The sequence below is a fragment of the Phasianus colchicus genome, chromosome 29 (genome assembly GCF_987193195.1).
Source record: "Phasianus colchicus chromosome 29, bPhaCol1.hap1.1, whole genome shotgun sequence".
Lineage (NCBI taxonomy): Eukaryota > Metazoa > Chordata > Aves > Galliformes > Phasianidae > Phasianus > Phasianus colchicus.
The window spans coordinates 2328953-2344590 of record NC_143464.1 but is presented as its reverse complement, the minus strand read 5'-3'; the positions used below and the strand labels follow the sequence as shown (position 1 = coordinate 2344590).

The window sequence follows — 15638 nt, the reverse complement described above, 5'->3', positions numbered from 1 at the left end:
GGAGCTGTTGGCCCTGGAGACCCAGGGACATCTCAAGGGAGGTCTTTGGGAGGATAGAAATGACATTCTCTGCTGCTGAGCTGCTCTGGGCTCTTGGGACACAGAGAGCTCATACAAGTGGGCAGCACAGCAGGTAGACAGCTGTGCCCAGGAGCAGCTCCTGTGCAACACACTGCAGGGCTGGGGGCATGATCTGCAAGTGACAGAGAGAAGAAGGAAAAGAGCGTACAGGCAGAGTGGTATGCTAGCAGGATGTGAGCTCACTGGAAGGGCATTGCTCACAGCCCTTGACCCAGTAAGTCTCTGGCTGTGGGCAGCAGAGTGGGCTTTACTGCAGGGATATGGATATCTAAATCAGGGACATCCCTTTGCAAAACAGGCTGCATACGCTCAGTTTCTTGATCATGGAAAAAGACCTGCTCCAGCTGAAGGCTTCCCTGCTGCTGCATCAGAGCACAGCCCTGAGGGCTGCGTGTCCCAGGACGGCTGCAGGCTGTGCAGCCGGGGCTGCAGCCGGGTGCCCAGGGCTGTCCTGCAGAGCAGGTCCCTGCTGTGCCCCAGGGGCTGTGTGCCGGGGCAGGGACTCTGCCGCCTGCCAGGCTCAGCACTCAGCCTGCCTGGGAGCTGCCCAGGGTGCTGCGGGAGAAGTGGGGGGGGAAGGAGGCCCCCGGCACGACAGCTGCCACAGCTGCTGCCTCAGGCAGGGGCATCACAGATACAGTGCATGCCAGAGTGTTTCGAAGGGCACTGTGCAAGAGGAGAGACAAGGCAGGGATTTTCCTTTTCTCAGTGTAAAGAAAATGATTCAAGGCAGAAATTTAAAAGGGGCTGTCAACTTTGAACACACCTCTGAGACTCCTGAATCACACTTTTCTCAATCAATTGTTCTATGAACAGTCACACAGAATGTGCTTTCAGCCTCTCCTCTCTTGAGCAATAGAACAAAATTACTATACCATCGTTTTCTGCAGACATGAATAATGTACTTACCCTGCAATCAGGCAACTTACTCTAATAGAATTTTAAGGGCACAGCAGTTGGGGCTGGGTGCTTTTAGAGCAGTTGTGTTAAAGATATGAGACAGGGAAACAGATGAAAGTACCAAGGGAGATGGGATAAGATTAGGAAATGAGAGAAATGTAAAAGCTCCATAATGGTCATCTGCTTATGGAATGCTGAACTTCATGAAAATAAATTCAAGTTATGGCGCAAAATAATTTGAAGTTTAGCAGGAGGAGCGTTTCTGAAAAAGGTCTTGACTCATCATTATCTTCTGCTCTCTGAACAGGACTCCCTGCCCAGGAACTGCAGATGCCCAACAGCAGCTCCATCAGCGAGTTCCTCCTGCTGGCATTGGCAGACACGCGGCAGCTGCAGCTCCTGCACTTCTGGCTCTTGCTGGGCATCTACCTGGCTGCCCTCCTGGGCAACGGCCTCATCAGCACAGCCGTAGCCTGCCACCACCGCCTGCACACCCCCATGTACTTCTTCCTCCTCAACCTCGCCCTCCTCGACCTGGGCTGCATCTCCACCACTCTCCCCAAAGCCATGGCCAATGCCCTCTGGGACACCAGGCACATCTCCTACGCAGGATGTGCTGCACAGGTCTTTTTCTTTCTCTTCTTCATTTCAGCAGAGTATTGCATTCTCACCATCATGTCCTATGACCGCTACGTTGCCATCTGCAAGCCCCTGCACTACGGGACCTTGATGGACAGCAGAGCTTGTGCCACCAAGGCAGCAGCTGCCTGGGGCACTGGGGTTCTCTATTCCCTGCTGCACACTGCCAATACATTTTCACTGCCTCTCTGCAAAGGGAATGCTGTGGATCAGTTCTTCTGTGAAATCCCCCAGATTCTCAAGCTCTCCTGCTCAAAATCCTATCTCAGGGAAGTTGGGCTTATTGTTGTTAGTATTCTTGCCTTCTTTGGGTGCTTTGTATTCATTGTTGTGTCCTATGTGCAGATCTTCAGGGCCGTGCTGAGGATGCCCTCTGAGCAGGGACGGCACAAAGCCTTCTCCACGTGCCTCCCTCACCTGGCCGTGCTCTCCCTATTTCTCAGCACCGTGATGTTTACCCACCTGAAACCCCCATCACTTTCCTCCCCATCCCTGGACATGGTGGTGTCATTTCTGTACTCAGTGGTGCCTCCAGCAGTGAACCCCCTCATCTACAGCATGAGGAACCAGGAGCTCAAAGATGCTCTTCAGAAACTGATGACCAAATGCGTTTCGAAAGCAGTGAACTGCCCACCTTTTTCTATCTAAGAGTTGTAATACAGTTTTTGACAGAATCAAACTGTCTTACTTGGTTTACGTATTACTTTTCTAAGTGTAATTTATTGAATGTTTTATTCCGTGTTTTATGTGTTCTAATGTTTTTCATTTAAATGTCATTATCCACATCAATTACTACTCAGTTTGTACCTTTGCAGTGTTGCCCAGTCACACAGTACATTATAAAACAGGATCTCCGTGAAGCTTATCCAAACAACGGGAATGCAATGACTTTGTCTGTCTTCCTTACTGTGGGACATTTATGGAGCTTTCGGGGTCAGCTGTTCTCAGCACCCCATAATCCAGCACGAAGCATACAGCTGTTAATCAAACTGTGCAGTGACTGCAGCCTGCAATAGCTGACGGGCCATCCCTTGGCGCCTGGCTGGGGTCTGTGCTTTCAGGCTGACATCTGTCAGTGCCTCTGACAGGCCAGCAGCAGCACCTGGTTTGCACGTTGGTTGTCAGATCCCCTCTTCCTCAGTCCCTGTGAGACCTTGTGTAAGAAAATGTCTTGGATATGGGTTTTCATCTCAGAGGCTTAGACTTTTCCCTAAAGTCTCCCTTCAGTCTTCTTTCCATTTGCCACACAGAGGTGGGCACTGCGTCCAGGAAAGCCTATGGTAGCTGAAGCACACATGAGAGCCAGGGAAAGGTTCCCCAGGACTCTCAGGAGACATTCTGGAGCATGAATTTGTAGGTAGGAAGTGCAACTGTGGGGTAGCTCAGAGCTGCTGGGCAGGTGGTGCAGGTCCTCCTGCAGAGCTCTGTGTCCTTCTCCTTCCTGAGTCAGGTGCCACTTCCATCTCAGGAATGGAACAGCCAACAGAGGAGAGACAGAAACTTTTCAAGAAAAGGCTCAGGGTTGCACTGAGAGACAGAATTCAGTGATGTGTTGGCGCTGTGTTGAGCTGAAACTCAGCCCCATAGCCCCTTAGCCTTGCAGCTCCTGTGGCTTGGTGACAGTGCTGCTGTGTGGCTGCAAACACAAGCAAGGACACGCAGTGGGCACTTCTGTCAGACAGTTTCCACCACAGCAAGTCTATTGCTAATGGAGATCTCCTCATGGCAGTGCCTGAAGGCTCTGGGCTTTTTTAAAAGTTGCTGCCAAGAACATTCCCAAGGAATGGACTGCACAGATTCCCACACTTACTCTCCCACTCATGCTAAAACCAAGCTTTAATTGCTAGCATTAAAATATTGAATTTAACAATTGTTAAATACCCTCACTGCAGCCCAAAACAGAACGCTAATCCGTATTGCTTACCTGTACCCTAACACTGTCCTGAAAACCTTAGCAAAACACCAAGCCCTTTCATTAAACCTTTGCTTACTTGCTGCCCCAAAAGGTGACGTCTAACCCCTAATCCCTATCCTGAACACCCAACACCCACAGACCCTGCTCCTGTGCTCTGCCCTCTTGAACATCAACCCCTCCCCTAACCCTAAACTTTGGGTACTTGGCCCTTCAGGGCAGAGCAGGAATGGTGGAGTCTTAGAGCAAATCCATGTAATGCAGTGATGAATGTGAGGCGATGTCTGTACAGGAGGTGACGTGTGACTGATCAGCTTGAGGCCATAAGGAGGAGGTGGGTAGGAATGCTGCCATGAGCTCAGCTCTACCTCAGGCCCTCATGGGCCTGCAGGTGGCACGAGGCTGTGAAGGTGGCTGTGAGGTCACTTCTGTGTGTGCAGTTGACAGGCCAGCCCCAGGAGCGTGTCCCAGAAAGGAATGGTGTGCTGCCTTCTGCCTGAAGCAGCTGGTGGTCAGCCCTTGACTTCTGGCTGGGATCTGTGCACACAGGATCACATCTGCAGTGTCCCTGAGAGGCCGACAGAAAGTGCCAGGTTGCTGTGTTGCCTGTGGGATCCTCTCTGCCTGAGCACTTGGCATGGCCCATGGAGGAAGAAGGAGGTTTGTGTAAGGGATTGTGATGGCTCTTCTGTGTGAGGACACAACTCCATAGCAGGAGGGACGTGACTTGGTTGTGTCTGTCCATGAAGCTGGCACGTGCCTTGGAAGATGATGGTGAGGTTCCTTCTTCTCAATGGCTGACAGGCCACAAGAAAGCTGATGGGTGGCGTTTCCATGAGGAAGTGATTTCCAACATGATGGAGTTGACCTTGGTAGTGGAAATGTGCAAAGGAGGGATAAAACTCCCTCAAAGGTCAGCTTGAAAGCTTGAGATGGGGCATGAGGAGGAGGAATTGTCACTGGAAGTTATGATGTGGGGCCATGCTGAGGGATCACTCCATGGCTTTGTGTTTCAAGGGACGTTCAGAGGGGCTTGAGAGACATCAGTGACATGACTGCAGTGCCAGGGTCAGAGTGGGGCAGAGAGGAGAGGTGGGTGTCTGCAGACCACAGGGAAATAGGGGCTGGGCTGGAGCAGCATAGGAAATCCTGCAGAGGAGAAGGCAGTGGGTGCTGGTGAGGATGGAGGGCCCAAAAGCAATGAAATCTTTGTCCCCTTGGCCATGGTTTGTGAGGAGATTTATTATGGTTATGGTAATGGGGCCTCAATGCCTCCTTGCATCCCTGTGCAGAGGCTGGGAGGTGTCACACTGCTGTCCTTCACATGGAGTACAATCTGCCCCACCACACCAACCCCAGGATGAGCCCTGAGCTCATTCCCTCACATACGATGGATCTCCCCTCCGGGGTCTGGATGTCAGGCCTTGTCTTTCTTCATCAAACAAACCAGAAGATTTCTCAGCTCAGTGCTTTACGTAACTATAATCATTGCCTCCAATTCCCTGCTCTAACAAGTCCAAGGGAGGCTGTGTTGGTAATGTCCCTCAGTGAACCCCATTAGTACGCCAAGATCCCTCCTCTTTTTCTTCCAACTTTACTTTCTCAAGTGCTTACAGCATTCTCCTCTCAGTACCTGAAGTTGATAGACCTGGCATCAAATGTACCACGCGTCTCTCTGAAGTGCAGAAAGTTGCAGTGAGCCATGTCTGTTTCATAATATGCTTAAAGTCAAGATTTATACAGCTAGGTGGAGAGGTTTCATAATGTAGTAAAGGAAGAAGATTTCAAAGGCCACCCAATATATATATATATTTTTTCTGATTTAAAGTAGTGCATCTTGTTGCTTTTGGAGCATCATTCACCAACTGATGTTGATCCAGAGAGTCTCCTAAGGAGAGCTGCATAGGCAGGAAAAGCAATTGCTTGAGGTCTGACACAGTATGGACAGCCTGACTGCTCACCTCCCCAGGCCTGACGTGTCTGCTGTATGCCACCTGGCACTTGCATCACTTTTCCCGACAGCAGAATTCTCCACTGAAGTCTGCAGCTGGATGTTACAGTTCCTTCAGACCGTTCCTTTACCTGCTTTCTTTACAGAACTGTCTGCGCACGGGCACAGGACAGGTTTCCAACTTTAAATCAAGCAACAATAAAATACAACTTCCCTAAAAACAGAGCATGCTCCTCAGCCATATCCCACCAGTGTGGTTCACCTTCCCAACAGGAGAAGTACTTTACATAGGTAGATAGGAAATGATAAATGTTAATAGGAAACACATTAATTGAAGGATAAATGATAAGGAGCAAAACCCCACTGTGTGATCACAAGCATCCCACGCCATCTCCAGAGGCCTCAGAGGTCCTGCCTGGGACAGGCAGCTTTCCGATAGGACCTGCAGGAGACCAGAGCCCCCTCGAAACTGCAGCAGGAGGGCAGAGCATGTTCCTTCTCATCCATCCTCTAACTCAGAGCAATTTTCCATAGCCCTTCTTCACAGAGTCACAGAATCACAGAGTCGTAGGGGTTGGAAGGGACCTCCAGAGATCATGGAGTCAACCCCCCTGCCAAAGCAGGTTCCCTACACCAGGTCGCACAAGTAGATGTCCCAGCAGGTCTTGAATATCTCCAGAGAAGGAGACTCCACCACCTCCCTGGGCAGCCTGTTCCAGTGCTCCGTCACCTCGCCGTAAAGAAGTCCTTGTGCACATTGGTGCGGAACTTCCTAAGCTCCAGCTTCTGGCCGTTTCCCTTGTCCTGTCTCCACATACTACTGAAAAGAGTCTGGCCTCGACACTCTGCCCCCCACACCTTAGATATTTATAGACTTGATTCAGATCCCCTCTCAGTCTTCTTTTCTCAAGGCTAAACAGACCCAGCTCACTCAGCCTTTCCTCATAGGGGAGATGCTCCAGGCCCTTCACCATCTTTTTGGCCCTCCGCTGGACTCTTTCCAAGCGATCCCAGTCTTTCTTGTACTGGGGAGCCCAGAACTGGACACAGTACTCCAGATGAGGCCTTACCAGGGCAGATTAGAGAGGGAGGATCGCCTCCCTCGACCCATTTGCCATGCTCTTTTTAATGCACCCCAGAATGCCATTGGGCTTTTTGGCCACAAGGGCACACTGCTGGCTTATGGCCAAACTGTCGTCCACCAGGACACCCAAGTCCCTCTCCGCAGAGCTCCTCTCCAGCAGGTCATCCCCCAACCTGTACCGGTGCATGCGATTATTCCTCCCCAAATGCAAGACTCAACACTTTTTTTTGTTAAACCTCATCTGGTCTCTTACTGCCCAGCTCTCCAGCCTGTCCAGGTCTCACTGAATGGCAGCACAGCCTTCAGGCGTGTCAGCCGATCCTCCCAACTTCATATCATCAGCAAACTTGCTGAGGGTGGCCACCGTCGCCTCATCGAGGTCACTGATGAAGATGTTGAACAAGACCGGACCCAGCACCAACCCCTGGGGAACACCGCTGGTTACAGGTCTGCAACCGGACTCTGCAGCGCCAACGACGACCCTCTGTGCTCTGCCAGTCAGCCAGTTCTCAACCCACCTCACTGTCCACTCATCTATCCCACACTTCCTCAGCTTTGTTATAAGGATGTTGTGGGAGACAGTATCCAAGGCAAGCTAGAGGTAATAAATAATTTAAAACATACAGATAGGCCAGCGACAACTTATGTATAGCCAGCATTGAAAATAGATGTCACGCACTGCAAGAGTATCCTGCCCAAATTAAAAGGACAATTTGTTACATGGCTCAGGGAGTGCCTGAAGAAGGTATTGAGGAAGATGGGGCACGTCCCCTCCGTACCCTTTGTTTAACAAGGACTCTGAAGAAAATCACCATATCAGTATGAACAAGAAGAGTTGAGACATCTTCAGGGCTGACACCAGATAACAAACAAAATAACAGTAATTAACAAATGTGAACCTTTGATACGATTGTGAACCTGGAGTACCCAGCCAGCGGGGAAACGCGGGAGGCAAGGGGGGAAGAACAGGGTATGCAGACTGTTGTGTTGTGTCCAGAGGTGCTCCTGCCCGTGGGACGCCCGCCGTTGCAATCGCGACTAAAATCTGCTTTTCTCAGAGATCCCGTCCTGACAAAAATCACTGGGATGTTTCCAGCACCTGCAAGGGGTGCCTGTGTGTGTGTCCGTGTGAGCGTGCTGAACGAAACTCACAGGGCCGTGTGCTGCTCTGGGTGCGTGGTTTGCTCGCCTCTGCTCCTGAGACAGCCTGTCTGTCAGCTCCAAACGTACCCTGGGACGGACAGACGGACAGACAGCCGAAGGCGGTGCAGAGCGGTGGGATTGCACGCGTGCACGCGCACGAGGACGTTTCCTCGACGGCATCTGCGTGTGAGTGTGCAAAAGGGCTGCGTTGCACACGTGTCTGCACGCGCGTGTGTGCCTGCATAACCACGGCTGGGAGCATCGGGGTCTTTGCACGTGGCTGCGTGGTTTTGCACACGGCTGCACGCTCGTGGGTGGTGCGTGCACATCGGTGTACGTGTGTGTGAATGCAGAGGGGTGCGTGTGAGTACGTCTTTGCACTCGTGTGCACGGTTCTGCACACACGCGCATACACACGCTCCCAGGGGTCGTGGAAGCGGAGCGGGCGCGCGGCGACAGGCATCGCCGAAGGCAGCCGGGCCGCGGCCAGCCGAGACGCGCGCGGTGATGACGCAAAAAACCGCGCGACCGCCCACAGAAAGGACCCCGCGCGCAGAGCCCGCCCCGTTCCGCGGCCCGACCAATGGCAGCGCGACGGGGGCGGGCCGAGCGCGGGCTCTCCGCCAATGGCGGCCGCGGCTGCGACGGCGCCGGCGGAGCGCGGGGCTCCGCGGGGGGAAAGCGGCGCTCCGCCGCCCCGCGTCCCCGCCGCCGCCCGCCCCGTGCCTCGGGGACGCCGGGCGGTCAGGGGAAGGCGGCGCGGGGCCGTCCGTCCCCCGTCGGCGCCGAGCCGTCCTCCGGAGTCGCCGTTCGGACGGGAGCCGGTCGGGAACGCGGTCGTTTCCGTTGATGGCTCTGCGCGTTCGTCGATTAAACGTCGAAGCTTCGTTTCCCGGCGCTTCTGCCCGCGGTCGTTTCTGCGGCTCCGATAACCCGCCCCGTCCCCGCGCCCGGCGCCGGGTGAGGACGGGGCGGCGCGAACGGCCGCGTCATAGGATGCGAGCGCCGGCCCCGTCGCTCCCCCCGCATCCCCTGCCGTCCTCGGCACCGCGTGGGAAATGGCTGGGCTGGGATTCTGGGAGAGCCGGGGCGGCTCAGCCCGCAGAAGAGGAGGCTCGGGGGGATCCCGGGCACGGCCGTCGGTCCCCGCAGGGAGGCGCGGAGTGGGGGATGTTGGGGTGGTTGCAGCGGGCCGAGAGCTGCGGCTCCTCCAGCTCCTCCTCGCTGCTGCCGCCAGTGCCCCCGTCGCCCTGCTTTGTGCCCGGGGAAGGAGATGGTCACGTACTGAGCGTCGGGTGTGTTGGCCCCAGTGGGGGCACTGGGCAGGACTGGTGGCCCTGGGAGGCTGTGGAGGGCCGCAGGAAGCGCTGGGCACGTATGGAGCTCTGGGTCAGTTCTGGGCTCCGCAGCTCCAGGCAGCCTCTCCTGTGCAAGCGCTGCAGGGAAGCTGCTCTGGGGGAAGGTTGTACTGCGCTCATCTGCAGAGGTCCCTTCCAGCCCCTGTGCTTCTGTGACAGGCGGATGTGTGAAGGGAGACGGCCAGCAGCTGGAAGTTTGGTGGCTTTGCAGAGTCAGAGCGCCGCAGCCCTGCGATGCCACCGCTTGTTTGAGCGTCATCAGCCACGTCCCTCCCTTTGTCTCCATTCACTGCAATGGGAGCTGAGTCGAGTGCAGCTGCAGGGCTGGGGCACCCACGGCCTGTCTGGGCAGCAGTGCCAGGGCCTCGGCTGCCTCTGGGATGAAGTTCCCTGACATCTAATCCAAATCTCCCCCCTTTATGTTAAAACCGTTCCCCTTTGTCCGATCACCATCTCGACACTTAAAAAGTTCATTTCCATCAAGTTTATCATCTCCACTGAAACAATGGAAGGCCACAGTGAGCAGCCATAGCAAGTGTTGGTGACGGGGCAGGCAGAGAGCAATGCCTGTGACAGTGTCACAGAGAATCCTTGTGAGCTCAGGGGAGAGGGGCTGACCTCAGCGGTCACGGAACCCCCCGCTGCCACTCTTGAGCTCTTGCGGCAGGTAAGGCAGCAGGCTGCTCTGCTCCTGGCACTGCGGCCCTCCGGGTGATCCCAGTGCCCAGATCTCAGCCCGGCGCCCATTTGGGCATTTCCCCACAGAGAGAATCCCTTCAGGGACGCTGACGGTGCTTCCGACACCCAACGCTGCTTTCTTTGGATCCCTTGTGCCACCACCGGCCACTGCTGCAATGCAGCCCAGCATCGGCGGAGCAGTGCCGGTGTCACCGCAACCCCTCCCTGTCCCCAGTGTCACCCACGTGGCGCCTCAGGCCTCCGTCTGGCCTGGGCTACCAGGCGTCCAGGGACAGGGAGCGCAGCTCCCACCTGGGGGGCTGCCTCCAGCCGTGGTTCAGCTGCCACCCGGGGGGCAGCACTTACCGCTGCTGCAGCTGCTACCCTGGGATCAGCACCCAGGCATGGCTCCCCCCACAGCCCCTGCCCACTGCTGGGGACATCCCCTGCTGGCAGGGACGCCGCAGCCCCAGCAGCCAATGGGGCCGTGGCCTGGGGCCGTGTTCCATGGGGAGCCCCCGCAGCCCGCAGGCAGCTGCCCGCTGCAGGCCTCCGGCAGCCCCATCCTTCTGCCAGCACCTTCGGTGCAGCAGCAGGTGCTCCCCGTGCCCTGCACGCTGCCCGCCAGCTGGGAGCAGGCGGTGGGGCCCTTTGGAGATGCCGTGGTGCTCACGGAGGACCAGGGGCACCCAGCGCCCACCGACGTGTGCCCCCATCCCACCACGGCTCCACTCACCTGCAGCACCGCAGCGCTGGAATCAGGTGGTGAGTTTGGGGCTGCAGAGCGGGCGGCAGGCTGTCCGCACCGGCTGGCTGTGGGAAAGCTGGCATTGCCCCACTGGGGATTTTCTTGCTTTTCCAGCAGCGACAACGAGCGCAGACGTCTCGCAGGACACCATGGACATCGATGACCTCCTGACGTGGATGAACAGCGGTGAGTTTGGGGGCAGCAGAGCTGGCAGGGAGCTGTTCGCATTGAGCGGGTGTGGGAAAGCTGGCATTGCCCGTGTGGGGATTTTCTTCCCTTTTCCAGAAGTGACATCCAGCACAGAGATCCCGGACGACATCCCAGACATGGATGACCTCCTGGCGTGGGTCAACAATGGTGAGTCTGGGGGCTGCAGAGCTGGCGGGGGGTGTCTGCATTGGGTGGCTGTGGGAATGCTGTGATCATCATTCTGGGGGATGTTCTTGCTTTTTCAGAAGTGACGAGTCCTCTGGAGGTCCCCCAGCAGAACCAGGACCTGGTTGATGTCCAAGCAGAGGGGACCGATTGCACTGAGACTGTGGAAAACGGTCACAGTGAGCTGCTGCCAGAACTGAACGCCCAGGAAAGGGCAGAGCTGCTGCGGTGGATCGATGCCACGCAGCCACCGAGCCCAGCTGTCCCCAGCAGCCTTGACAGCGCTCCTTTCATCGCAGCGCTCCCTGACTTTCCCTGGGCCGGCACGGGGCTCAGCAGAGAGGCAGAGGCTGATGCCAGGCCCATCAGCGACCTGTTCTGGAGGCAGCCAGCATGCTGTGGGCAGCTCTCCGAGTCGCTGCCCTTTGGGCATCTGACGGAAGAGGTGCGGCAGAGGCAGCCCCGGGTGGTTCTCACCCGCCTGGCGCTGCCACCCGGCTGCATCTCCTGCCACGTGCCAGACGACCCCCACGGGGATGGCACCGAGCCGGCCGAGTGCCCAGCGCCCGCCTGCACCACCGGGAAAGGCAAGAGCAGAGGGCACGAGCAGCGCACTGGCAGCGTCCCAACCAGAAAGAGGGAGCTGCCCCTGGGCCAGGACGCTCCAGGACAGAAACGCCGGCGCTAGGTGAAGCTGGGTGGGCTCAGCACAAGCGGGAGCATCTGCAGAAACCGGCCCACGTGGTGCAGCAGGAGGCACGGCCATAGCCAACAAAGAAGCCTACCTGTAGCCCTGGGCTCCTCGCCGGCCCCAGTGGCACACAGAGAGCAGCAGCAGTGCTCCAGGGGCACCAGCTGCCCAGGGAGGTTGTGGGTGCCCCGTCCCTGGAGGTGTTCAAAGCCAGATTGGATGGGGCCCTGGGCAGTCTGGTCTAGCATTAGGTGGAATGGTGGTGGCCCTGCATGTGGCAGGGGGGTTGGAGATTCATGATCCTTGAGGTCCCTTCCAACCCTGGCAATTCTGTGATTCTGTGATTCTGTGATTTTGTGAAAACCAGCTTGCAGAAGAATTTGGATTATTCGCTCTCCTTTTGTGAAGGTGACTTCTGCTGCACCTCCCCACACAACAGTATCACAAATGTAATGCAGGGATCCTTGAAATGCCCACCTCACTCTTTACTCCAAGTTCTCTCACACATTACTCTGGGTTTATTCACATTTTGTGTGTGTGTGTGTTTTACTCACACTTTCCTCAGCGTTTACTGAAACATTTCTTCAAGTTTACTCACACTTCACTCTGGGTTTACTCAAACTTTTCTCCGATTTTTACTGACACCCTGCTCCGGGTGTACTCACGCTCTACTCCTGGTCTACCCACACTTTGCTCCTGGTCTTTCTCACACTTCAAGTTTATTCACACTTTAGTCCAGCTTTATTCACACTTCTCTACGTGCTTTACCCATACTTCACTCTGGTTTTTACACACACATTTCTTTAGATTTGCTCTCAATTCACATCCAGTTTTCTCTTCCGTCCTCCCCATGGGCAAAGAACCCATAGTTCTGTGGTGGCACCAACCTTTCTGCCACTTATTCAAAGCCTGCCATTTCCTAGACTGCTCTGCATCCCTCACCACCCCAGAAGAAGGAGAGAGAAAAATACCACCTGTGAAGCCACTCCTTCAGCCATTCGCCCTAACCCCTGAAATCCTTCTGCATAGGTCGCAGGCTTCCCTGAACAATTTCATCACTGCTTACCTGAACTATCAAGAATGGGTAGTAATCAGAGGAGCAAACCAGACCTGGGACTTTTCTGGTGATGCTGGTGGTGCAGGGAGGCCCCAGGGAGGCCACGCACTCTGGGAGAGGTGGAAGGGCCAAGAGCTAGTAGATGGGTTTAACAAATGGATCACAACAGCAACGATCTGAGGAGGAATGGTAATTTACTAAATCCTACTGAACCAAAGTGTGCCCAAAGTGTGAGTCCCCACGATAGTACAAGGGAAGCACATGCCCTTCTCTGCTGCAAACTGAGTGGGGCCTGAGGGAGAGCCACTGTGGTGCAGTCCGGGTGCCCATAAAAGGCAGCAAGTGGAACCAGAACGCTAACTCTTTAACTCCCACTGCTTCACATGATGTTTTGGTGTGGAATACTGACATAAAAAAAAATCACAACACCACAACAGCCAGGACCTCACCACCCTCTCTCTGAAAAGATCCACCCAGTCTCTAATCTAAATCTCAACTCTTGTAATTTAAAACATTTGTACCTTGTGATATCTGCCCATGTTAAAAGTTGATTTCCCTCTTCTTTCTGAGCTCTCTGTGAGTACTGGGAGGTTGCAATGTGTTCTCCTCCAGGCTGTTTCTTCTCCCATCTCCCTCAGCCTGTCTTTCCAGGAGAGGTCCTCCAGCCCTCTGATCACCCTCGTGGCTTTCCTCTGGACCTTCTCTAAAAGCTTTACATCATGCTCCAGATGGGGCCTTCTGAGGGCTGAGTAGAGAAGGACAGTGCCCTCCCTTGCTCTGATGACCACCTCTCTGTTGATGCAGCCCAGGGTGCATTTGGCCTCTCAGGCTGCAAGCACACACTGCTGGCTCCTGTTCAGGTTTTCATCTACCATCTTGAAGTCCTTCCCCTCAGGGCTGCTCTCTAGGAATTCAACCCTCATGCCTGGGATTGTCCCGACACAAGTGCAAAAACTGGCATTTGATCTTGTTGAACCTCATGCTGTTTCTTTGGGCCCACTTTTCAAGCCTGGCCAGGTCCCTCTGGATGGCACCCCTTCATTCTGTCATGCCAACTGCACCACACAGCTTGGTGACATCAGCACACTTGCTGAGGGTGCTCTCTGTCTCATCATCCATGCCACTGATAGACGTTGAACAGCTCTGGTCCCAAGGCTGACCCCTGTGGACATAACTTGTGATCAGCCTCCACCTGGTGGAGCCGATTTCCCAGAGAGCCATTTACCACAGTCCTTTGGCTGCGACCTTCCAACCAATTTCTTATCCAACGAACACTCTGCCCTTCAAATCCATCTCACACATCTCTCCACAGAGATAAGGAAGTGATGTGGGACCATGCCAAAGGACTTCCAAAAGTGCAGGGAGATTTCTGTACCACTCTGTGTAACTGATGTACTGACAAAGCATCCACATTATCATTCTGACCATAAAGAACCAGGACATGTATTGAACTGTGGGGAAAATACTGATTTCTCATTTAGATCCTTGTAATATTGAGCTAAAGAAAGCATTGTAGATCCTAGGACTAAGGCTGTGTTATAGTAAAACACATCTTTTTATAGCACACACGAATAAATTGTTTATTAGATTGATTCTTTGCTTACAAGTGGCACCTGGTAGATAAGTGTGTTTCTGTAACTTAGCAACCTTCCCTTCAGTACCCAGAGAGCTGTTATTGGAATGGTCTGGAGTTCAGCAAAGGAATCATTACCAGAGCTGCAGTGACACAATGACTGGGTCTGACAACAAGAACAGAAATAACAACTTGTACACAGGGGTAATTTGGGAAGTTATTATTAAATATTAGGGAAAAAAAGTCAGGACAGGAGACAATAAAGATTAAATAGAAACATGGCATATCACTTTGATTAGAGTAAATAGGAAAGGAAGAAGAGGATGTGAAATCCTAACTAACAGTGAGCAGATGTATGTGTTGGAAATAATTTATATTATATAGAATATCAGTAACATGTGTTGTGGGTTAGGTGCAGTTTCAAATAATATATTAACGTGAAAGGGACGCAGAATTCAATAGCTGATCCCAAGTGTGCAGAAAAAAAACAAACAAACAACAACAACAAAAAACCCTGCATTGATATGTAGCCATTGACGCACACAGTTTGTTGTCTTTGGGTTTTAAGCAAAGAAAGAATAAAACGCTTTGTGCCTCAACCCAGGAATTGCTGAGATGTGTTCTCTCCCCTGTCCTGTAGAGGGGCAGTGACAGAGCAGCACAGGGGGCACCTGGGAGCCAGGCAAGGTGAGCACAGCGCAGCTGGGCGCTGAGTTCCAGGCTGATTTTGGGGTCCCAGCCCCGCAGCATGAGGCTCCGTGTGCCTTCCCCTCTGCAGGACAGCCCGGCCCCACCGCCCCACAGGCAGCCCCTGGCAGCTCAGTGCAGGCACTGTGTGGGGCAGCATGTGTGCAGTGGTACAGAGATGGGCCCCCAGCACAGCCCCTGACACCACATGTCCTCCTTCTCACAGCACCTACTTCCTCCCCTTTAGTTCATCTTCCTCTTCATCACGGTGCACCCTGGCTCACCTTTTAGCTCTTTCCCCCCAATTTGGCAAACTTCCATTGCTTGTCTTGCCACAATCAACAACTTTCTATCTTGGTCTGGTGTAAGTGCAAACAGTTATATCAAACCCAAGAACAAGTCCTTGCACCTGGTGGAGGCAAAAAAGTTATTTCAGAGCTTCTGTGAAACAGGATCATTGATAAAAACAGGGCTGTTCACACACCAGTCAAAGCTAAACACAGAAGTTTTATGATGAGCACACACTGATTCCTTCAGCTAAAGTAATATATTGTTCAACCGGCTAATACATTGATCCCATTTGCTAATCAAGCCTATATCAGCTCCACGGTGCCTGCTGGCATCTCATTTGCCTGCAGACACAGAGGTGGAACATGGAGGCTGTGAGAAAGTCAGCACTGAGCCAGAGTTCCTATGGGCTCCAGGAGAAAGAGAGCACGGTGATGCCTCAGTACAAGTAGAAGGAAGCCAAACATATGTGT

The 15638-nt window shown here is 53.9% G+C and overlaps 2 protein-coding genes across 2 annotated transcripts; both read left to right on the top strand.

Annotated features, from left to right (window-relative positions):
* The first annotated feature begins 1311 nt into the window (after positions 1-1311).
* On the top strand, positions 1312-2268 carry LOC149914574 (olfactory receptor 14J1-like). The gene has a single exon (XM_090126693.1). The coding sequence runs from the start codon at positions 1312-1314 to the stop codon at positions 2266-2268; it is 957 nt and encodes a 318-aa protein (XP_089982819.1).
* Positions 2269-9911: 7643 nt separating this feature from the next.
* Positions 9912-11718, top strand: LOC149914573 (uncharacterized). Its single transcript, XM_090126679.1, has 4 exons — positions 9912-10511; positions 10609-10680; positions 10780-10851; positions 10950-11718. The coding sequence occupies exons 1-4, from the start codon at positions 9923-9925 to the stop codon at positions 11555-11557; spliced, it is 1341 nt and encodes a 446-aa protein (XP_089982805.1). The 5' UTR covers positions 9912-9922; the 3' UTR covers positions 11558-11718.
* Positions 11719-15638: the final 3920 nt, after the last annotated feature.